This window comes from Molossus molossus, unplaced genomic scaffold (assembly GCF_014108415.1).
Source record: "Molossus molossus isolate mMolMol1 unplaced genomic scaffold, mMolMol1.p scaffold_m16_p_13, whole genome shotgun sequence".
NCBI lineage: Eukaryota > Metazoa > Chordata > Mammalia > Chiroptera > Molossidae > Molossus > Molossus molossus.
This window is the reverse complement of record NW_023425348.1, coordinates 21,719,626-21,744,740: the sequence shown is the minus strand read 5'-3', so window position 1 is coordinate 21,744,740 and position 25,115 is coordinate 21,719,626. Positions and strand designations below refer to the sequence as shown.

At 37.1% G+C, this 25,115-nt stretch overlaps 1 protein-coding gene across 1 annotated transcript in view; it reads left to right on the top strand.

Annotated features, from left to right (window-relative positions):
* CNTN5 (contactin 5) overlaps positions 1-24,405 on the top strand; it is a 900,389-nt gene extending 875,984 nt beyond the window's left edge. The window contains exons 23-26 of the mRNA XM_036258335.1: positions 10,414-10,600; positions 11,038-11,150; positions 19,234-19,402; positions 23,799-24,405. Coding sequence (XP_036114228.1) covers positions 10,414-10,600; positions 11,038-11,150; positions 19,234-19,402; positions 23,799-23,899 — 570 coding nt within the window. The 3' untranslated portion in view covers positions 23,900-24,405. The remainder of the gene's footprint in view (positions 1-10,413; positions 10,601-11,037; positions 11,151-19,233; positions 19,403-23,798) is intronic.
* The last annotated feature ends 710 nt before the right edge of the window (positions 24,406-25,115 follow it).

Genomic DNA, 25,115 nt, shown 5'->3' with positions numbered 1-25,115 from the left:
TTCACCCGAGGACATTTTTCCATTTTTTGTACAGATAGAGTGGGAGGGAGAGAGAGGAAGAGAGAGAGAGAGAGAGATCGATGTGAAAGGGACACATCGAGTGGCTGCCACCCGCACGACCAACCAGGGCCAGGGACAAACTGCCATCGAGGTACGCGCCCTTAGCAGGAACCGAACCCGGGTCTCTCTGGACCGCAGGCCAACGCTCTAACCGCTGAGCCAAACTGGCCAGGGCGGAAGTCTTCCTTCTTGAACTTTTTGAAATAGTTTGAGGAGAATGGGTATTAGTTCTTCGTTGAATGTTCGGTAACATTCCCTCTTGAAGCCTTCCGTTACTGGGCTTTTGTTTGCTGGGAGAGTCTTGATTACATCTTCAATTTCTTTAGTTGTTATTGGTGTGTTCAAGTTTTCTATCTCTTCCCAATCCAGTTTTGGGAGAGTATGTGTTTCTAGCAATATGTCCATTTCGTTTTGATTGTCAAATTTGTTGCTGTATAATTGTTCATAATATTTCTGTGGTTATTATTTCTTTGTATTTCTGTGGTTATTATTTCTCCTCTTTTATTTCTGATTTTCTGTTTTTGGGTTCTCTCTCTTTGTTCCTTGGTAAGTCTAGCTAAGGGTCCATCAATCTTGTATATCTTTTTGAAAAACCAGCTCTTTGTTTCATTGCTCCTTTAAATTGTTTTTTTTTCATCTCCATGTCATTTATTTCTGCTCTGATCTTTACTATTTCCTTCCTTCTACTTGCTCTTGGATTTTCTTTTTGTTTGCTTTCTAGTTTTTTAAGTTGTGAGGTTATATAATCTATTAGAAAATTTTCTTCTTCTTGAGGTAGGTCTGTAGAGCTATGAATTTCCCTCTGAGAACCACTTTAGCTGCATTCCATAGATTTTGTGCTGTTGTGTGTTCATTTTCATTGGTTTCCAGGAAGATTTTCATTTCTTTCTTGATCTCCATGATAATCCATTCATTGTTCAATAACATGCTATTTAGCCTCCATGTTTTCAAATGTCATTGCATGTTCTTGTTGCAATTGATTTCCAGTTTCATGCCATTGTGATCTGAGAAGATGCTTGATATGATTTCAGTCTTCTTGAACTTGTAGAGACTTAGTTTGTGCCCTAACATGTGGTCTGTCTTTGAGAATGTCCCATGTGCACTTGAGAATAATATGAATTTTGCAGTTTTGGGGTGTAATTCTTTGTAGATATCTATGAAATCCATTTGGTCTAGTGCTTCATTTAGAGTCTGTGTTTCCTTGTTAAATTTTTGTCTAGAAGATCTATTCAGTGATGGCAGCAAGGTGTTGAAGGCCCCTGCTACCATTGTATTGCTGTTGATTTCTCCTTTAAAGTCCTCCTGAAAATTTTTAATAAACTTTGGTGCTCCTATAGTGAGTGTATATATGTTTACTAAGGTTATATCTTCTTGTTGGATAGATCCTTTTAATATTATGTAGTGGCCTTCTTTTTCTCTAGTTACAGCCTTCATTTTGAAATCTACTTTATCAGATATGAGTATTGCTACACCAGCTTTTTTTCCCCTTTCTGTTTGGTTGAAAGATTTTTTTCCATCCCTTCACTTTCAACCTATGCGAGTCTTTTGTTTTGAGGTGGATCTCTTATAAACAACATATATGTGAGTCATGCTTTCTTATCCAGTCATCTACTGTGTCTTTTTATTAGAACATTCAAACCATTTGCATTTAAGGTAATTATTAATATGTACTTATTTATTGCTATTTTTGTTTAGTGTAGTTATATATTTTTTTCTATTTCTTTTACTAATTACAGCAGTCATTTTAGCATATCTTGCAGTGCTGGTTTGGTGCTAAAAAATCCCTTAGCCTTTTTCTGTCTGGGAAGCTCTTTATTTGACCTTTTTTTTTGAATGATAGCCTTGCTGGATAAAGTAGTCTTGGATTCAGATCCTTATTTTTCATGACCTTGATTAATTCATGCCATTCCCTTCTGGCCTGTAGTGTTTCTATTGAGAAGTCAGCTGAGAGCCTTATGGAGGTTCCTTTGTATGAAACCTGTTGCTTATCTCTTGCTGTCTTTAGGATTCTCTCTTTGTCTTTAATTTTTGTCATTTTAATTACTATGTGTCTTTTTGTGGGCCTGTTTGGGTTGTTCTTACTTAGGGCTCTCTGTGCTTCTTGATCTTGAATGCCTTGTTCCTTCACCAAGTTAAGAAAGTTTTCTGTCACTATTTCTTCAAATATATTCTCTATCCCTTGTCCATTTTCTTCTTCTTCAAGGACTCCTATGATGCAAATGTTGTCATGTTTCCAGTTGTCCCGCAGTTCTTTTCTGTTATCTTCCTGTTTTTTAATCTTTTTTTTTTCCTTTGGTTTTCTGATTGGTTGATTTTTTTCTATCCTGTCTTCTAATTCACTGATCCAGTCCTCAGTGTCCACTACTCTGATGGTTATTCCTTCCAATGGAGGAATATCTTTATTTCTGCTATGTCATTCTTCATTTCCACTTGGTTGGTTTTCAGTGTTTCTGTATCTTTACTCATGGTGCTGATGTCCTTACTCATGCTGGTGAGCTTCCTCAAGATCATGGCTCTGAACTCTACCTCTGATAATTTGCTTAGTTGCATTTCATTGATCTCATCTTTGATAGAGTTCTCTTGTTCTTTCATTTGGGATTTATTTCTTTGTTTTACCATTTTTACTATCTCAGTGGATTTTGGAGCCTGCCAAATTTTCCCTGTGGGTGTTCTGCTGTTTATGGCTCCCTCTACTGGGTTTGGATAAGCCTGGGTGGGTTCACGTTAAACACCACTGTCAAGTCTTACTTTCCTGGGTAGATTTACAAGCCCAGGAAAGGTTCAGTTATCCTCTAGCCTTTTTCTGGTGGCCAGTGGTCTCAGTTTCTCAATGACTTGGAATGTAGCCCTGGTATTCTTCATTAGAGGATTTCCAGAAGGTGGAATAGATGCTGGTTGTTAATGAGCCCCTGTTTGCATTTCTTTGCCTCACCTGGGAAAGGTTGAATTTCCTGGGGTTGGGGTGGGGCTGCTACTTTCCCCCACAGCTTCTGGAAGGAGCACACTGGCCACCGTCCTCTGTGGCTGCAACTCAGCAAAAACTCTGAGTGCCCTCCAAATACTGGGTGTCCCCACAGAATTCCAGCCCAGTCTTCCCTCCCTCTGCCATAGCCACCAGGTGAGTGGCTGTGGCTATATTAGTGCTCTGTCTGGGCTCTCTGCCCTGTGGAGCGCGCTTGGTCTTTATTCCCCAAGGGTGCTGTTCACAGGTAAGAAGGCTGCTGTCTGTGGGCTCCTAGCCCACCATCCTCTTATACCTTCACAGATCTAACCTGTGTCCCTGGTTATATGATCTTGTCCTGCAGCTTTTCTGTTGCTTTTCCAAGGCTTTGTCTTTATTTTAGTTGTAATTCCCGTTTGGTCCTGGGAGATAATCTGTGTAGCTTCCATTCACTCCGCCTCCATTTTCACATCCTCTATGCCTATCTTTTGCTCAGCTGGGTCGCACAGGCCCCACGCTCTGCAAGTCCTGCGAGTACCTGGATCACACAGTTACTTTGGGGACCTGGCTCTATGCCTATCTTATAGGCTGCTGGGTGGCACAGGCCTCTCTGGTGCTTCCTGTGGGTAAATGGATCACACAGTCCCTGCTGGGTCTCACAGACCTCTCTGGTGCCCCTGCACCCTGCAGGTCCTGTGGGCAGGCAGCTGGATTGCACCAGTCCCTCTCAGGCTCTGGCTTCCCACCGCTGTTTCAGGCTGCTGGGTCGCATAGGCTTTGTGGTGCCCCAGCACCCAGCAGGACCCAAGGGCAGCTAGATCGCACCAGTCCCTCTCAGTCTCCAGCTTCCCACCGCACTTGTGAGCTGCTGGACCATACAGGCCTCTGTGGCGCCCCAGGTCCCACAGCTGATGGCTGGGGAGTGCTGCTGCCCCATGGGGCTCAATTCCTGCTCAGCTTTTGTTGTAGTTTTTGGGGATGATCTCAGCTGCTGGTCTGTGCTTCTGTTGCCTGGGGATGAATGTCTACTCCTCAGCCTCTGTTGCTGGGGGTATATCTCGACTCTGATGGGGCTGCTACTGTGGGCGATGGTGTTGGGCTCCCAGCTGTCTGCAGCTTCTTCGACTGGCACCTTGGGAGCTCCACTACTGTACACTGGTCTGTGTTGACACAGAGTGTCCACTGGTTCACTGGTGCCTGGTGCACTGGCACCTGGTTGCTGGGCCCTATTTGCTTCCACTGCCTCCTCCCAGGGAAGACCCAGGATCTTCCAAAATGGTGGGACATCCCCATGGTGCAGGGAGAAGTGCCCTAAAAAGCTGCTTACGGTGGTAGCTGGCTGCTCCTGTCTGCAGCACAGGAACATTCTGCTCCGAGTTTTTGTACTGCTCAGGTTTGGTTGTCCACCTTCAAGTTCACTCACACTCTCTCACACACTCACCCTCCCTCTGGTTTGGCCTGCCACCATCTTCCTTCTTCAACCCTGTATCACCACTTTTTTATCCATTTGCTGTTGATGAGCAATTGCGTTCCTTCCTACCATACCTTGTCTATTGTAAATGATGCTGCAATGAACATAGGGGTGAATATATTCTTTTAAATTAGTGTTTCAGATTTCTTTGGATATATACCCAGAAGTAGAATCTCTGGGTCATAAACGGTATCATTTTTAATTTTTTGAGGAACCTCCATACTGTTTTCACAGTGGCTGCACCAGTCTGCATTTCCACCAACAGTGCACAAGGGTTCCATTTTCTCCATGTTCTCGCCAGCACTTTTTGTTTGTTGGTTTATTGATGATAGCTATTCTGTCAGTTGTGAGGTGGTATCTCACTGTGGTTTTAATTTGTATTTCTCTAATGATTTGTGATGCTGAGCATCTATCTTCTCCTATGTCTATTGGCCATGTGTATGTGTATATCCTCTTTGAGAAGTGTTTATTCAGGACCTCTGCCTAATTTTTAATTGGACTATTATTATTTCAGTGTTGACTGGTCAGAGTTCTTTATAAATTTTGAATATCAATCTCCTATTAAGTAGATCATTGGCAAATATGTTCTCTCATCCCTTGGGTTGTCTTTCTATTTTGTCGATAGTCTCCTTTGCTGTGGAAAAAAAATTTTTTTAGTTTGATATAGTCCAATTTCTTTCATTTTATTTTCCTCCTAGTACAAGGGTATATATCAGAAAAAAAATATTGCTAAGAGAAATGTAAAAGAGTTTACTGGCTGTTTTCTCCTTGGAGTTCTATGGTTTCAAATCTTAAATTTAATTATTTAACCTATTTTGAATTTATTCTTGTATATAGTGTAAGAAGGTAGTCTAGTTTCATTTTTTTTCACATATCTGTTGTATCTGTACAGTATTCCCAACCACATTTATTAAATAGACTGTATTTACCTCATTTTATATTCTTACCACCTTTGTCATTTATTAATTAACCGTACAGGCATGTGTTTATTTCTGGACTCTGTATTTTGTTGCATTGAACTATATGTTTATTTTTGCACCAGTACCATGCTGTTTGGTGTACTAGATAGTCTTGTAGTATAGTTTGATATCAGGTAGCATGAAACCTCTAACTTTGTTCTTTTTCAAGAGTGATTTGGCCATTGAGGGTCTTTATTGATTCCATATAAATTTTTGGATTATTTGTTCTAGATTGTTGAAAAATGTCATTGGGATTTTGATAGAATTACATTGAATGGATAGATTGTGTTGGGTACTATGTATATTTTTATTATGTTATTTCTTCCTATCTATGAGCGCAGAATATGCTTCCATTTATTTGTATCTCCAATATTTTCTTTAATGTCTTATAATTTTTCAAGTATACATCTTTTATCTTCTTAGTTAAATTTACTCTTAGGTTTGTTTTTGTTGTTGTTTTTGTTTTTTTGATGCAGTTGTAACTGGGATTCTTGTCTTAGTTTCCCTTTCTGATAGTTCATTATTGGTATATAAAACTGTAAATGATTTTTGAATATTTATTTTGTATCCTGCTACTTTACTGAATTGATTTATCAGTTCTAGTAGTTTTTGATGGAATCTAGGATTCGTTTTATATAATACCATGTCATCTACAAATAATGACGGTTTTACTTCTTCCTTTCCAATTTGGATGCTTTTATTTCTTCTTTTAGTCTCACTGATGTGGCTAAGAGTTCCACTACTACGTTGAATAAAAGTGATGAAAGTGGCATCCCTCTCTTGTTCCTGATCTTAAGGGAAATACTTTTACCTTTTCACTGTTGATTATGATGTTTGTTGTGGGCTTGTCATATTTGGCCTTTACTATGTTGAGGTATATTCCCTCTATTGCCACTTTGCTGAGACTTTTTTTTTTTTTTTTTATCATAAATGAGTGCTGGATTTTGCCAAATGTGTTTTGTGCATCTATCGATATGATCATGTGATTTTTTTTATCCTTCATTTTGTTTATGTGGTGTATCATGTTAATTGATTTGTGGCTATTTAACCAACCTTGAATCCAGGAATAAATCTCACCTGAACATGGTATATGATCTTTTTAATGTATTGCTGAATTTGGTTCGTCAGTATTTTGTTGGGTATTTTCGCATCTATGTTCACCAGGGATACAGGCCTGTGATTTTCCTTCTTTGTAGTGTCTTTATCTGTTTTTGGAATCAAGATAATGCTGGATTCATTAAAAGAGCTTAAGAATCTTCTCTCCTATTGAAATTTTTGGAGTAGTTTGAGAAGGATAGGTGTTAGTTCATCTTTGAATGTGTAGTAAAAATTGACCTGGGAGGCCATCTAATCCAGGACTTTCATTTGTTGGGAGGTTTGTTTTATTACTGCCTTGATTTTGTTGGTTATAATAGGTGTGATTAGATGTCCTGTTTCTTCTTTATTCAGTCTTGGAAGATTGTATGTTTCTAGAAATTTATCCATTTCTTCCAGGTTGTCCAATTTGTTGGCGTATAATTGTTCGTTGTATTTCCTTCTAATCCTTTGTATTTCTGTGATGTCAGTTGTTACTTCTCTTTCATTTCTGATTTTACTTATTTAGGTCCTTTCTCTGTTTTTTAATGAGTCTGGTTAAAGGTTTATCACTTTTCTTTATCTTTTCAAAGAACAGGCTTTGGTTTCATTGATTTTTGTATTGATTTTTTAGACTCTATTTCATTTATTTTAACTCTGATCTTTATTATTTCCTTCCTTCTACTAACTTTGGGTTTTGTTGTTGTTTTGAATAGCTTATTTAGGTGTCCTTCATTTCACAGAGAGACAATAAAAAGAAAGAATGGGTAGATGCCAACAATCCTAATCCTACTCTCAGATGGAGGCTTCCCAAAATGCCTCTTTGTTTACGCTAGAAAGAAATAATATGTGGATATTTTCAGATTTTCCTCTAGGTTTTAGCTGTTGCTGCCAGAATTATTTTGTTTTTTCTCACAATCAGTTACTTAGGATACATTTTATCTGTTATGTATGTTTAATTTTGTGATGATTAATCATAATATTCAATATTCAATATTTAGAAGTCGAGATTTTATATTGGAACCTGCATTTGCATCAAAATCTGTAATTTATTGAACTTAATCAAACTAAACTCCTATATATTTAATTAATTAAAAGAATTAACCAACTAAAGAACATTGAAACAGAGAACTGAAAATCAGATGTATCACTGGAAAGGAAAGATATGTACTTGCACATCCAATGACATTTCAGTCTGTTTTATATTTTGAAAATAACTTAGATTTCTTCAGTTAAAAATATGCTCAGAGACCAAGCAAGAGAAGCTAGTTCTCAGAATTGGAAACAATGGGACCAATATCATATAAAAGACAATGTTAGAGGAGTCCAGGTTAATCAAACAAATTTCTGAAGTTTATCCATTCAGCTGTATTCTAGTTCAGCTCTGTGAAGAGACAGAGATGTGAAGTAGGAATTTGATTATCATATCAATCTTTAAATATATATATATATATATATATATATATATATATATATAAAGTAGAGATCTATGTTGATGTATCATGGTTCAGTTATAAAAAACTGAATTGCTTCAACTAGTTTAAGTAAGAAGTGTTTTATGTGGTGGTGGGTGTTGCTCAGTGGTTAGAGCATCAGCCTGTGTACTGAAGTTTGATTCCCAGTCACGAGCATGTACCTGGGTTACAGGTTTGATCCTCAGCCCTGGTTTGGGCTCATGCAGGAGGCAACCAATCAATGTGTCTCTCTCACATCAATGTTTCTCTCTCTATTTCTCCCCCTCCACCCACCCTTCCTGTATACTCTCTCTTAAAAAAGAAAAATCAATAGAAAAAATTTCCTCAGGTAAGGATTAACAAAAGAAATGTTTTCTTATAGGTATTAAATGGTTTACAAAATTATTGAGTTAAATTAACAAACTCAAGGGTGATCTTTCAAAGTCAAACCATGGGATCAAGTCGTAAAGGAAGACACTGATGTCTTCTAAGAGCAGGAGGCCACCAGCCCTGGAAGCTCACTCTGCTGCCATGGTTTGGAAGCCACCGTGATCAGGATGGCACCACATTGAGGAAGCTGATGTGATCTGGAGGCCTCTGCTCTTTTTGTTAACTCCAGAATCTCCCCATGCTTGCTGCGATTTGCACCAACAAAATGGATGTCCCGTGCCCTGTTTCTTGACTTCCATAGAGCTAGTGGTTAGACAGCAAGTCATTCATTAATGCTGTCACACCAAGGAAAAGAAAGAAAAATAATGACACCGTTACTATGATTGCCTGCAGAAACGCAGAAGCCACGGACGTTTAACCTCCATGCCACTTGTGCATTCAAATCTCAGGCATGTGCATCTGACTGGCTGAACCTAAAGCACAATGAGATTCCTAACTGCAAGGGACTCTTAGAAATAGGTTTTTGTTTCTCTGTCTTCTTTAATACAAGATGACATACTAGAATGAAGGTAAAACAAATGTTGAACATTAATGTACTGTATCCCTTTGGTTATTCAATATCCTTGCACATGCTTCCCCAATTCAACAACTCCCCAAAAGCAACAATTAGCAATGATGATGCTCCATACTGATGTGGTACAAATATCTCATGTAAATGAAGATGTACTCACCATCTCCCCGATAGTGAGAGCCAGAGAAAGTTTCACCAGTCAATCTGTCCATCTCAGGGTAAGTTTTATTCCTTCTCTAATGAACGACATCAGAAAGCTACCTAACCACAACTCTCTACATAAAAATCTTAGAAGAAAGGTAAGGGCCTGAGTTATTTATTACTTATATACAAAACAGTACAAGGAAGAAAATATGGCGATCACAGTTTTCATTTCATAAAGCTGCAGTTACAATTTGTCACGTCCTTCCTTCTCTACCCAGTTCTTACTCCCCTTGCCTTCAATCAGCATCTAGGCTGGTAGAGGCCTTTAATATATGTGGTGATGCAATATTATTTTTTCTGAGAGATAAGATTTTATAGTGACTTTGTATGGCCACAACAGAAAAAGGCAGTCCTAGATGTGTCCCAGAATAGTTCAAGTTTCAAACAAACTCCTTGCTGCCCACATTGTATAGCAGCAACCTTAGCTGAAAGAGAATCTGAAAAACATGGTGTTCAGCTTTATGGCCTGTACAGTAGACCAAGCACTTGAAGGAGGATACTGTGGGTGCAGTGATCCACTTCTTGCACCACGGTAATTGATGAGGAAAAGGGGAACCCGTTTTTCATTACCTTCAGTAAATAAGTACAGGGAGAAAATCTATTCTTCTATGCACTTATGCATAGTTAAGGTTTAGTGTCTGAAAAAGTTCAGCTTTAGGTAGGCAGAGGCAATTACTGAATCTTACGAAGGAATCAAGTTTGGTAGGAGACCAACCCCGTGAGTTCATAACCAGAAAAGATTATCTCAATGCACAAACTGTGTTTGACAAACAGCTCTTTGTTCCTGCATCCCTCCATAATCTAACAAGGCTATGTCTCTACACTTAAACCACTCCAAGTTATCAGGAGTGTTCTGTCACCTGTTCCCTGTCAAACCCCTACAGCTTGTATAATTCACTTGCATGCACGGCCCTGGAGGAAATAGTCTTCATTCTTCTTTCTCAAATAATTAATTCAAAGAGCCATGGCTTTAAATGGTAAATGGTTCTGATGACCTAGGAGAGAAGTGATCTTCTTCAGTTTCTCTCAATGATTCTTCCTCATATTCTCCATGCTACCAGACTACAGGGTAGCACCTTTTGTTGCTTTACTGAGCACTGCTCAGCACAGATGAAAATCGAGCAGTGACTGAGACTGTGATTTTGGCTTCATTAATAGGACCTGTTAATTGGATGATACAGGAGTAATTTCCTACAGATGAGTGTAAGAAACATTTTTTTACAAATTTCAAATAATCACAAGCACGAGAAATTTTAAAATTGATCTTTCCTTTGGTAATTTGTTGACAGGTTAGTTATCGGAAAGACATGGAACAAGAAGATGCAGCAGAAACAGTCAAGACTAGGGGGAATGAGTCGTCCATCATCCTGACTGGACTAGAAGGAAATACATTATATCACCTCACAGTCAGGGCCTATAATGGAGCTGGATACGGGCCACCTAGCAGTGAAGTGAGTGCAACCACCAAGAAATCCCGTAAGTGACCTGGGCTTTCTGTTTGTTTCAGACTAAAGGGAAACATCTTCTAAGATTTCTGAAAGCCACATGAAGTACATAAGAAGCAGAGTTGAAGGGGAGTTTGGATTCAGAGTCTTGCTCCACGGCTTAGATCTGAATTCCAAAAATAGCTTAGAAAATTCTTCATTCGCAGTAGGTAAAGGTTATCTTCCTTTGAAACAACGCTAAGCAATTTTGACCCGAAAGGGAGATGAAAGGATTCAGGTTCAAAAGCTCAGGAGAGGAACTATTAAAATGACAGTTCTGGAACAAAACCCTCCTTATCTGACTCCAGCTGGAAGGAAGCCTATGGTGCCAGCCAACCATTACACACACGAAAAGACTGAAACACAAGGATTTAAGTGGGGGAGTGTGTTTAAGACTCCTTGTCAGTCCTCTCACTTTTTATTTTGCAGCCCCTAGTCAAGCACCTCACAACCTCAGGTGGGAGCAGCAAGGCCCTCAGCTTTCTCTGGGCTGGGAACCTGTCAGACCATTAGCCAACGAATCTGAAGTCATGGGCTACAAGGTCAGTGTTTCTTCACTCTCTTGGGTAGACACTCCTCCCAAACACTGTTATTGTGAAGATGTGCAATTAATAAGGCATACGTACCACTTTTTTTCTCAATCATTTTCTACCTGTATCTCCAGAAAGAGCCTTACTGCAGTGAGGAAGCCAAGGCAGTCAGAATCAGGGTCAGCTGCACAAGGCATAGGAAGGGGATGGGTAGGAAAAGCTACACCAATTTGAGCACAGGGTCCCAGGAAGCACAGTGTCAGACCCGCAGAATGTAGGCGAGTGTCCTGGTGTTCTCTCCCCACAAACAAACTATGCTGGCAGTTGGCAAGTACTAGAGGACTTGGTTTGATAAAAAGACTTTCTATTAGCAAAGAAACAAAAGAAGAAAAAATACTAGACCAGCACACTGCATAGGAAGGAGTTCATGGCAACAGAAAGCTCCAAAACAGATATAACATTTCACATATGGTCATCCTGCTTTGTGTCAGCAAGAGATCTGGAGATATGAAAACATTTAGAAAGTGTGTTCTTGAAAAACCACTTCATCTCTGGTTTTAAAATATATGTGACCTGTGTATTGAATTGGCCAAACTTCAAATTTTAGTCTATATGTCAGATTCTATTTATTGTCTTAAACACCAAACAGAATCATTAGTAGAATATTATTTATAGCAGAAATTTAAAACATTTAAAGATATTTTAGTGATAATATTTAGACTAAAAAGCATCATTTAGGTGGCTTTTCAACTACCAGGGATGGTAATATTTTGTATATAAAGTGATAAAATTCTAAAGCTAAAACCAAGAAGTTATAAAAGGAATATATTATTTAAGATAAGTAATATCCAGTAAGAATATTAGAAGACACAAACTCTTATAGACTGTAATTGGTATGTATCACAGATACCCTCACATTCAAACTTATGCACTCAAATCTGTCCAAATCCTCAGGGAGGGCAGGTGAGCCATTTCCTGAACCCTTTTCTTAGTCCTCTTTTTTTTCCATACCCTTCCCTGTCCTCACAACTTGTCCTCTAACACAAATATACCTTTCAGTGATTAGGGATAGCAGTATGGTCAATAAGGGTGGTAGACCGTTCAAGAACCAATCTAACATCATTACAATTATGGCATACAATCTCCAAACTGGAGAGGCAAATAGAACACAAGGAAAGGCTAGAGGAAAGCAAACGCTGCCTGGAAGAGTCCTTTGGCTTCAGGTACTTCTCAGGTGAGAAGAGAAACACCATTTGACCTGGGCAATACATGAGGTTGAACATAGGTGTCTCAGGGGAGATGACCCTACACTTTGTTCACAACTGCCACTTCTGTCTGTCATTGCTCTTCCTTTTAATATGTGACTGTCTCCCCAACCAGGCTATATATAGTTAAAGGCAAGGTCCCTGTCTTACTCATCTCTTTATCCCCATTGCATCTAGAATGGATGAATAACGTAATTAACTTTGACCAAGCTAGAGATGTGTCCATCAGTATAGAGTTCTCAACCTGTGGGTCATGACCCCTTTGGGGGTCGAACGACCCTTTCACCGGGGTTGCCTAAGACCATCGGAAAACACATATTTCCAATGGTCTTAGGAACCGAGACACCACTCCTCTATCCAGCTCCAGGCAGGTCTGCCCACATGCAGATGCACTCACATACAACATGAGGAACTGTGTTAAAGGGTCACGGCATTAGGAAGGTTGAAACCACTGATATAAACAAATGTTTTTGTTTGTTTATTCAAGTCAGATATCAGTTAGGACCTTTCAGACTCCTGAGATACAAGTACACTTGGATAGATATTGTATTCCATGCCATGTGAAATTTTGAAGCCCACCCCAATTTTTTTTCCAGTTTCTCAGGGAGTTAAAGTCTATGGCCATTTGAGTCTCGCTGATTCCCCATATCTTAGAGCTTTCCTTCAATTTATAATCACTCCAATATGGGTCTTCAGCCTCTTTTCTGTGATTCCCATAAATTAAAAAGACTCACATATAATGGCTTATACTATCCTCTCTATTTTTAATTATGCCTGAAAATTTCCATAATAAAATAATGAAGACAGAAGTAGCTTAGGTAATGTCAAATATATATCTGACTTTATGGAAATTTGGGGATGAGGGAAGTGGAAGAGTAAAAGATACATAACACAGGGAAACATCTGAAAATTGCCCATAAGAAAGTTTTGTTGTTTTTTTTGTTTTTATTAACTATAATCACCATGCTGTATATTATTTCTCTAGAACTTATTCAAGATCCTGTGCTTATTTGTTAAGTATAGTTGGTATACAATATTATATTAGTTGCAGGTATACGATACAATGATTTGATATTTATATACCTTACAATATGATCACCATACTAAGTCTAGTAATTACCTATTACCATGCAAACTTATCACAATATTATTGGCTGTATTCACTTTCACCATTTTCATTCATCCCCCACCCTTTTCCCCTCTGGCAACCATCAGTTTGGTCTCCATGTCTATGATTCCCATTTTGTTTTGTGGAACTACATGGCATTTGTCTTTCTCTGTCTGACTTTATTTCACTTAATATAATATCCTCTAGGTCCATCCATGTTGTTGAAAATGTTAAGAGTTGATACAGTCACTATGGAAAACAATATGGAGATTTCTCAAAAAACTAAAAATAGATCTACCATGACCCAGCAATTTCACATCTGGTATTTATCTGAAGAAAATTAAAACACTTAATTAGAAAAGATACATGTACTCCTATGTTCATTGCAAGAAAATTTACAATAGCCAAGATGTGGATGCAACCTAGGTATTGAATATATGAATATATAAAGAAGATCCTGTTCTTAAAAGTTCTTTTCAGTCACCCTACAGGGGCCTTCTCACTAGTACTTGTGGTTCCAACTTCTTTTCATTCATATTCTATTCATCTTGCTGACTCCTTATCACCTACCCATTGCCACTAGGAATTTGGAATCCCTACCTTCTATAATGAAGAGCAATTGTCTCCATTAACTATTCCCCAAATGCTCAGGTGATAAATAGGCCTTTAATAGGATCCATCCTTTTCAGGGGCATTTGTGGGCAGAACCAGAAAAAATTAGTCTGTTATATTTTTAAGCACACTCACCATGGATATATAACAGACTAACTGTTTCCAAATTATGCCTTTTAGAATAGCAGTTCTGTTTTAATTTTTGCTTAGGAAACTCTCTATGGATGATACTCTGCTCTCAGTTTTTTTAAGGTAAAATTTGAGAATAGCCTTGACAAAATGTTAGACAATTTTCTTTATGCCTAAAGATAGCTGTCATCACAATTGCCAATCTATACTCTCTGACCTCTTTACTGTCAATAACTATTTCTGACATGTCTTGATAACTCCTTAACTTTCTCATATTTCTCATTCTTATTCATCTAGTCTATATCAGGATTTTAGGATAAGCCTAGATTCTATAAAGCACTTAAGACTGACAATTTAATGTATCTTTTTACTTAGTGTACCTACTTACCAACTCATAGCACTACATCTCCCTGGGTGTCTTGATAAAAATGACATTTAATCTCAAATTCCTTTTGTTATCATCAACTGATATTTTTTTCTGCTTTCACCTTTTATCCCTAAATCTCAACTGATCCACAAATTTGTCTTCAACTCTGTATTTTATAGTAAAATTAGATATGCATTACTGGCTGCATTTTTCTTTGTTATAAGAATTGCAGTTTATTGAACCATAATAACAATGTCCTCTAAAATAGTCACTCCCCTGCCAATCCTCACCAATTTACATACTTTCCCATTTCCATATATTTGCTTTCTAATTATCTCATGTGGATGATCAGAATTCTAATTCATTACACTGCTACAGTCAAAATGAGAAGCATAAATCCTGATACAATTGTCCTTTTTAAGCCAAAAGAAACTGCTCTAGGCATCCTTCAAGAAGTGTTTCTGCATCCTCAAATCTTGATTAAGTACCCATTCTGTGTATTGCTTTACCATCAAATATGTTTTCCTATTGCTACCTATCACACCATGAACAAGGTATGTGCTTCCACTTTTTTACATCTTCCTCTATTTCTTTTAATGGATTGGAAGAATAATTAACATCATTAAAATGTTCATACTACCCAAAGCAATCTATAGATTCAATGTAATCCCCATCAAAATACCAATGACATATTTCACAGATCTCCAAAAGTTTATGTGGAATCGAAAAAGACCCTGAATAGCCACAGCAATCTTGAAAAAAAAAAAAGAGTAAAGTAGAAGGGATCACATTACCAGATATCAGGTTATACTACAAAACCACTGTAATCAAAACAGCCTGGTACTGGCACAAGAACAGACATAGATCAATGGAACCGAACAGAGAACCCAGAAATTGACCCAAGACCATATGCTCAATTAATATTTGACAAAGGTGGCAAGAGCATACAGTGGAGTCAAGACAGTCTCTTTAATAAATGGTCTTGGAGAAATTGGACAGCTATTTGCAAAAAAAATGAAGCTAGTCCACCAACTCACACCATACACAAGAATAAACTCAAAATGAATAAAAAAATTAAATGTGACTCGTGAATCCATAAAAATCCTAGAAGAAAATGTAGGCAACAAAATTTCAGACATTATATGCAGCAGAGTTTTCACTGATACAACACCTAAGGCAATAGAAACAAAGGAAAAAATGAACACATGGGACTACATCAAACTAAAAAGCTTCTGCACAGCAAAAGAAACAATCATCAAAATGGAAAGGGAACCCACTCTATTGGAGACTATAATTGCCAATGATGCATCAGATAAGGGATTAATTTCCAAAATATATGGAGTACTCATACAACTCAACAAAAGGAAGACAAAGAACCCAATTAAAAAATGGGCAGAGGACCTAAATAGACACTTCACCAAAAAGGACATACATATGACCAAGAGACATATGAAAAAATGCTCAACATCACTAATCATCAGAGAGATGTAAATTAAAACAACAATGAGGTATCACCTTACACCTGTCAGAATGGCTGCCATCAACAAATCAGCAAACAACAAGTGTTGGCGAGGGGGTGGAGAAATGGGGACTCTAGTACATTGCTGGTGGAAATGCAGACTGGTGCAGCCACTATGAAAAACACTATGGTGTTACCTCAAAAAGTTAAAAATTGAACTGCCATTTGACCTAGTGATCTCACTTCTAGGAATATACCCTAAGAAGCCTAAAACACCAATCAGAAAGAATATATGCACCCTATGTTCATAGCAGCACTTTTACAATAGCTAAGATCCAGAAACAGCCCAAATGTCCATCAGTAGATGAGTAGATAAAAAAGCTGTGGTACATATAGACAATGGACTACTATACAGCTGTAAGAAAAAAGATCTTTTATCCTTTGAGATGGCATGGAGGGACCTGGAGAGTTTTTTTTTTTTTTATCCTCACCCAAGGACATTTTTTTTTTGATATTTTGTTCAGATAGAGTGGGAGGGAGAGAGAGAGAGAGAGAAACATCGACGTGAAAGGGACACATCGAGTAGCTGCCACCCACACAACCCAACCAGGGCTGGGGACAAACTGCAACTGAGGTACATGCCCTTAGCGGGAGCTGAACCAGGGTCTCTGGGGACCACAGGCCGACGCTCTAACTGCTGAGCCAAACCGGCCAGGGCAATGGAGAGTATTATGGTAAGTGAAACAAGCCAAGCAGAGAAAGACAAATATCACATAATCTCACTTATTTGTGGAATATAATGAACTAAACAAACTGATGAACAAAATTGATCCAGAGACATAGAGGTAGGGTACAGACTGACACACCTCAGGAGAGGGGGTTTTGGGAGGGGGGGTAGATAAACCACAGAACTTATATGCATGTATGCAGAACCAATGGACATAGACAACAAAGCTGGGGATTGGGTGGGGGGATTGGGGAGGAGGTTGTCAATGTGGAAAAATGGAGAAACATCTGTAAAAAAACAAATAAAAATAATTTAAAAAAAATGCCTATTACACCTCATTGCACTGTTACCTGTCTTTACTATGCATTAGACTATAAGTGCCACAAGGGCAGAAACTCTGTGGTCTTGTTCTCTGATGAATCTCTAGTAGAAAACACTATGCCTGGCACACATGAGATGCCCAGTAAATATTCAGTAATGCTCTCATCACTTTGCAACTACATAGAGGCTATGGCTTCCTTCTCTATAAGAATTTTAGTAGATACAATTATTGCATGTGTTATATACTTTTATACAGTTTCTCCCAAGACCATGAATTAAGTTTAAATCACAAAAGATAAAGGAACTGAAATGGAAGGAGCATACATCACCAGAATGTGGAAGGAAAGATCAAGTAGAGGCAGGCCTCAATATATAAAAATAATGCTTTCATCGAAGTATGTTTTCTTATATGTAGGTTAATTCAAGCTGAAAACACATTTTTATTAGAAAATACTATAAATTTTTGTCTAGGTTTCAAAGCCAGTCTGTATTTTGTGATGCAAATGCGAAATGCTGACGATTAACAACAATGATGAAGGAGAGAAATAGCTTTCTGTTATTGCATTTACCATGCACCAAGTCCTGTGCTGGGTATTTCATATGCATCCCCTCATTTTATTCTAACAGAACTGTAAAACAAGTTTATTATCTCTACAGTAGAGACACTTGTGGTTTAGCAAGGTTAGCAACTTGCCCACATTTGCCCACGCACGAATATGTAGAAAATTGTTTTTATTTTGCAGATTTGTTTTTAATCTAGATCTGTATGATTACAAAGCCATTACTCTTTGCACTATGCCAAGCAATCATATTATAAACCCAACAATTATGAAAAAGCACAGAAACAATGAAACTGAATAAAAATGCATTTTCACATATCTTAACTACTCCTACTTGATTAATAGACCCCCAAAAAAGGTTTACTGGAGGTATAGGAGTGGGAACAATACAATATAGTGAAATAGCTCTGAGCTGATCATCAGAATACTAACCTAATGTAATTTCTACCCTAACTAGCTAGCCACATCAGCCTGTATAAATTACATAACCTCTATGACCTTAGTATTTTGATATGTAAACAGGATAATTTTGCATTCTAATTTATTGTTCTGAAATTCTGCCATGAATACATATTCAATTCTAGTACATAGATAGATATCCAGAAAGGCTTAACTTTGCTACCCAATGTATTCAAATACCAGTTCACCAAAAAGAAAGAAATCACTAAAGTAAAAATTAATAAAATTTTAACTTCTTAGCCACGTCCTACATTGTTAAGGCTTTATTATTGATATATTTATCAAATTTTCTTTTTACTTCTTTCAAATGATTTAAAAATGACAACTTTGACTACTGTCGCAGGATACTGTTTACTTCAGTAGCCGGGAATGAAAGACTCCCAGTGGTCTGCCCTCACTACATTCTACTCGAGCCTCGTTTCTCATGTGTCTTCCCACACGTCTTCTCTCCATTCCATACTCCAATGACATGGTTTCTTATTGCTTAGATGTATGTTTTTTTTTTTAATCCTCACCCGAGGACATTTTTCCATTTTTTGTTCAGGTAGAGTGGGAGGGAGAGAGAGGAACAGAGAGAGAGAGAGAAACATCGATGCGAAAGGAACACATCGAGTGGCTGCCACCCGCACAACCGACCAGGGCCGGGAACAAACTGCAACCGAGGTACGCGCCCTTAGCGGGAATCGAACCCGGGTCTCTCAGGACCGCAGGCCGACGCTCTAACCGCTGAGCCAAACCTGCCAGGGCTAGATGTATGTTTTAATCTTCTCTTACTTTTTTCTAGAATTGTTCTCCTCCCCTTTTACAACTGGTGAATTTTACTCATCTTTAAATGTTTAGCTCAGGCATCACCTCCTCTGAAAAGCCTTCCCTAACCCCCAGACAGAATTAAACCCTTTCTTCTGTACTTTCATAGCACCTTCTATATAATTCCAATTGTGGCATATAATCATACATTTGCTTATGTGTCTGTCTAAGCTATAAGCTCCTTGTACTTAGCTCAGAGTGTGACATAGCTCAGACAGTTAATAAACATTTGAAATCCTCAATTGAATAACAAATGTTTAACCCCCTATTATTATTCCTAGGTTTTTTATAGGCAAGAGGGCCACAGTAACAGTCAAGTTATTGAAACACAGAAACCTCAAGCAGTAGTACCACTGCCTGATGCTGGAGTCTATATCATTGAAGTCCGAGCATATAGTGAAGGAGGGGATGGAATGGCTAGTTCCCAGATCAGGGTACCGTCATATTCAGGTAAGTTTTGACAAAATAGGCTTAATTTGATGACCACCAAAAGTGTCAATATGGTGTAAAGCTCATGAAAATTAATATGATGGATTGCCTGGTTCAGAGATTTTGAAAGTTCTCTTTTCTCACTCTGCCCCAAGTTGTAGAATTTCTATAAACCCAAAAAAGGAGATGACGTTTTCATTTGAATGTCCTTAGTTGTGAAATTCCCTGGCCTTTTCTGGCCTAAAGCAGTACCTTGCTATTTGGGTTTTGAAATATTGCTTTGAAACTGGTATTGCTCTAGTTTGACATACCTATTTCTCTACTGTCTGGACTAACCTTATCATTAGATAATGGAGCTTGAGGGACAGGAAAGTTCAAAGGGAATGCTTTTTAAAATTAAAATTTGATCATGTGTATTAGTTTCAAACTAAATTATATACGTTATTGAGTATAATTGTATTTTTGCTGTTTTTTTCCCTACTTTGACAAATAACATTGTGTAAGTTTAAGGTGTACAATGTGTTGATTTGATACACTTATATTTTGCAAAATGATTACCACCATGGCATTAGTTAACACCTCCATCAAATCATATAACTGCCATTTCTTTTTTGTGGTGAGAACATTTAGAATCTACTCTCATAGAAACTTCCAAGTATAGCCCTGGCCGGTTTGGCTCAGCGGTTAGAGCATCGGCCTGCGGTCCGGAGAGATCCGGGTTCGGTTCCCGCTAAGGGCATGTACCTCGGTTGCAGTTTGTCCCCGGCCCTGGTTGGTCGTGCGGGTGGCAGCCACTCGATGTGTCCCTTCACGTCGATGTTTCTCTCTCTCTCTCTCTTCCTCTCCCTCCCACTCTATCTGTACAAAAAATGGAAAAGTGTCCTCAGGTGAGGATAAAAAAAAAAAAAAAAAAAGAAACTTCCAAGTATATACTACAATATTATTAACTAAAATCACCATTCTGTACATTAGATCCCCAGGAATTACTCAGACATTGTAGTTGTTAGCCATATTAATAATTTCTAGCTTTTACTGAGTCCTTAAAATATGTCAGGTATGGTGATAAGTGAATTACATATATCATTTTATTTAATCTTAGTAACAATCATATAAGGTAGATGGCATTACACATTTGTATTTTACAGATAAAATTTAAGTAACTTGCCTAAGATCACATTATTACTAAGTGGAAGAGCCACAATTCAAACCTGGGTATGCCTATCTTCAAGACCACTGTAATCATTACTATACCAGCAAGGGAAACTGATTAAATGAAGGGAAGACGGCACACATTTGGATGAAAGTAATCATTTCGTTGAGGTAGTCAAAATAGGAAGCAAAGGATTTAATTAAATATGCAAATATATAACTAAGAAAGTATTAAGCAATTTTCATTAAAGCCTTATATAAAAAGTGTTTAATGAACATTTAATTAATGGATAATTATAAGCATTATTTATTGAGCAATTATTCCCAACCAGAATTGTCAATCTCAAGAGAAGTATCAAGTGATATCCTGTAGGAATCTGAATGTGCCTCTATTATATTCAAAATATTTATTTGGTTTAAGACCAAAAGTATAGCATATGAATTTTTTTATACCATAAATTGTGATAGAAGGCAAATGTAGGAAATAAAATAATAAGATAGACTGAAACTTTGAAGAAAAGCTATTGACATAATTCTTGATATGTAAATTTTTGCATAAAAGTACAAAAATGAGATAAAGGATATTATTGGGACAATTGACAAAACTTGAATAATGTCTGTACATTGATATTATGGCAACATTAATTTTCTGTTTTTAAAAATTATACTGTGTTATATAAGAAAATGTTTTATTTTTTCCAAACTGCACTGAAGTATTTAGGGGTAACATGCATCATATATGCAACTTACTCTCATGTGGTTCAGGAGAAAAATTTACATATTTAAAGAGAGTATAATAAAGCAAGAATGATAAAACACAAACATTTAAGGAACCAATTAATTCTTTGCTCTATTCTTATAAATTTATGGCACATCTAAAATTATTTCAAGAGGAAAAGTTAAAGGTAAAAAACATAAGATGCAGAAAATTTGACTCTTTCAAAAATTCAGATGAAAAGACTTAAGAATTTGAATATGTTGTGGCCACACAAAAGTTAATATACTTTATAATTCACTTATAAAAGTATAGTTTTAAGAGCAAAGAAAAGTAATAATGAGACATTGATTAATTTACAACTGAACTGTTTAATGTGTCAAATCTTGAAGAGCACCTCGAAAGACAAGATTATTTTGAGACGTGAAAATGATGACAACTCTCTTTGCTTTCTAATCTCAAATTTCTAATAACAACAATACAAAGAGCCTTTACTGAGCCCTACTTATCTTCTTGGCATTACACTAGGTGTTTTTCATATATTATCTTATTTTCTCCTTGCAGCAACCTTATGAGTTAGGTATTTTATTATTCTCTGCACTCAGAGTTTCCTTTCAAACCCTAACATAGTCAAATTCTAAAGTATCATTTGAATAAGATCAACCTCAAGCGTGGAGGTACTTATAAAGACCTTGATTCTCCCATTTATATTTTAATTAACTCAAAAATTCTATTCCATGGTGGTGGGGGAAGGTCAACTTGTGTGTTTTAGTTAAAATGCTTTGTCCAGTGCAACACTTTCCTGGGTTTCTATAAAGTGAAATCTCACACTGTTGTCTACCTTAGACCATAAAACATGAGCAATGATCGGTTTCATCCTTATTTTCCAAAAACTGAAAGCCTAAGGAGTGAGTCACTTGCTCAGATGAAATAGCAAGTTAGTTTACAGCTGGGACGAGAACTTAGTTCAATGCTGTGGCTGTGGCTTTTGTTTTGTTTTGTTTTATTACACCAAAATAATGTGTTTTTGCTTTATGGATTCTATGTGGAATGAGATATGGACTCTACTTAGTATTCTGCAAGTGAGATGTTTTTGTAAAATGTCGTGTAAGTTGATTTAACAAGGACACAGCCACTCAAATAAATAGAAAGAATGTTTTCAGTTTTTATTTATTAAGCATGCACATATCATTCTAGCAAAGGTTTGTCATCATGCCTTTCTTATAGTTCACATGTAGCCAGGCACTTCTCAATAACCCCGCTTTGTACAAGTCAAAAGATATGTAACATCTGCCAGTATGTTGATTAATAGGTTTTAGTAGTGCCTTAGCTGTAAAAACTTGCAAAGCAAAGATGTGTCCTTTTTTTATGTGTGTGGCTTACTAAACAAATGATTCTTTAGCACTTAAGTAAACATCTGGAAAACAAATGTGACTCCATTTCTGTAATGAAAATCACACCCAGAATGCTGGAATACTTAATCTGGCCAGAGAGGATAACATGACAGAAGAATAATTCCAAAATGAGTGGTAGATTTTATTTTTAATCTATCATTAAAGTTTTAACCAAGGCCAATCATTGTCTTAAGAGAGACCATGCATAATAGCATCTGATTCCACTAATCCCTAGCTCAGTTCTATAAGCAAGTTCTATAATCTTTCTAAGCCCCATTCCTTCATCTGTAACAGGGGGATAAATAATAGTACTTAATGCATAGAAAGTACTTACTGTTGTGAAGATCAAATAAGATGATATGTATAAAGGGCTTACTACAGTGCCTGTTGTATAGTTAGCATTCATTAAATATAAATTATGATGATGATACTTCAGAGGACTTTTGGCTTGAAGAACCTTTCCTGAAGTTAAATCTAAGGGTAGCACTTAGTTTGTGATCATGTAGAGCTATGAAAACTACTGCAAACTAATCAATTCAAATCAGTGAGTTCAAGCAAACAACCATCTTATACATTAACTGCATACAGTGTTTTTTGGTCTCAAGAAGGAAGAACTTTTGGTTGTAAGATTGATGAAAGACAGCTCTTTTTTGGCAACTTTGGTATGAGAATCTTGAATTTAAGCCTTCTCAAATGAAATGTCAAATCAATCAAGGACCTTTAAATAAATTAAATAATGTTATTATTAAATTGAAAAATTGGCTGAAGTAATTAAATGATCAATTCTTATTGCCACAAACTTTTACAAGTTATTTTTGCTCTGTGCCCTCAACTATATACTATATAAATAATTTTACTTTTCGTACTTGCAATGTGTGATGTTTTCCTTCAGTGCCTCATTGGTGAAACTTACACTGAAACTCCTGGTGTGTTTGATAAACATGAAATTTCCTTTTCAATACAGTATTCCACATATACTTCTGCCCTCCATAAAACTTATGGGAACCCCAGAAAATATCTTGTTTTATAAATACTAGGGACACTCTCATTAGAAACAGGACCAATGTGGCATTGTCTTACACACCTGAAAACAACTCTTTTTCTAGCTCAAGTAACACCCAAATAATTTGCTCCATTTATGGCTTCTCTTTTTTCACAGGTGGAAAAATCACTAGTGCTCAGTCAACCCTCCACGCTCTCTCCATATCCTCATCAGTAACGTTACTCTTGGCATTGATGATTCCTTCAACCTCTTGGTGAAAACTGAAGACTTAATTTTCTGTTCTTTCCTTTGTTTTGATAATAGTGGTGAATAGTGTACTGTAAGTGGAGACCCAGGACATTGAGATGAGCTTTAAAAACTTGGGATGACACATGATGCACTTACAGGAGGTTGGGGGGAATTTATTTATCCATCAGGTTTTTCTTTGGTTTTTGTCAATGGAGAGGACAGTTCTTGGTCCAATAAAAATATGCAGGTTTTATGTAAAGATTTTTTAAGAAAAGGTAATTTCTGTCAAATGTATTCTTTACTTTTTTAATATGTTGGAATTTTATTTAATATCTGATGACCCTAAATGTGTGCCATCCATTCATTAACTAAGTGGTTTCTAGCACATCTGTTTCAAACACAATTATAAAACAGTGAAAACTTTGGTTAAGTTTCTAAATCTATTGTTTTTCATTTTCCCTTTGGCTGATATTTCAATTGTCCAAATGGAAGGAGATACGAAAAATACTTCAGATGTGTGAGCCATTATAGGATAAGTATACAAAAATGTTCTTGAAAAATATTGTATGATTGCATAGTGAAATAGCAAAATTTGTCAATATGCTATTCTATATGCATCCCTAGAGCAAGTCATTAGGGTAGGGAATAAGCCATTTATATTAGTGCAAGAGAAATAGAAAGTGAGTCCAAATGAATTTAAATGATGTTGTTTTTCATTAAGTACTATGTTACCTAGCAGCAAATATAGTAAATGTTTATTTTTAATAACAAAAGATAGTTTAAAGTCACAAAAAATATGATTACTAAAAACTGCAGACACTGACTTGCTGTGAAGGGTGCTAACTTGTTAATGAAACGAATACAGGCTTAGCTTCCCACTTCCCCACCTCCTGCCAAAACAGAGGTTGAATTATGTCCAAGGTTTTCTTCTAATTGCAAGTCATTTTAAGGACTATGAAAATTGTTGTGCAAATAATTATGCATAAATATAGCCTGTAAATTAAAATGGTTCAAGCATGACAATTTAAAAAAAAAAAAATTTTATTTAATCCTCACCTGAGGATATTTTCCTCTTTATCATCAGATAGAGTGGGAGTGAAGGAAGAGAGAAAGAGTAGGGAAAGAGAGAAACATCGATGTGGGAGAGACACATCATCTAGTTGCCTCCTGCACTACCCGACCAAGGCTGGGGATGAACTGCAACTGAGGTATGTGCCCTTGACTGGAATCAAACCAGTGACTAAT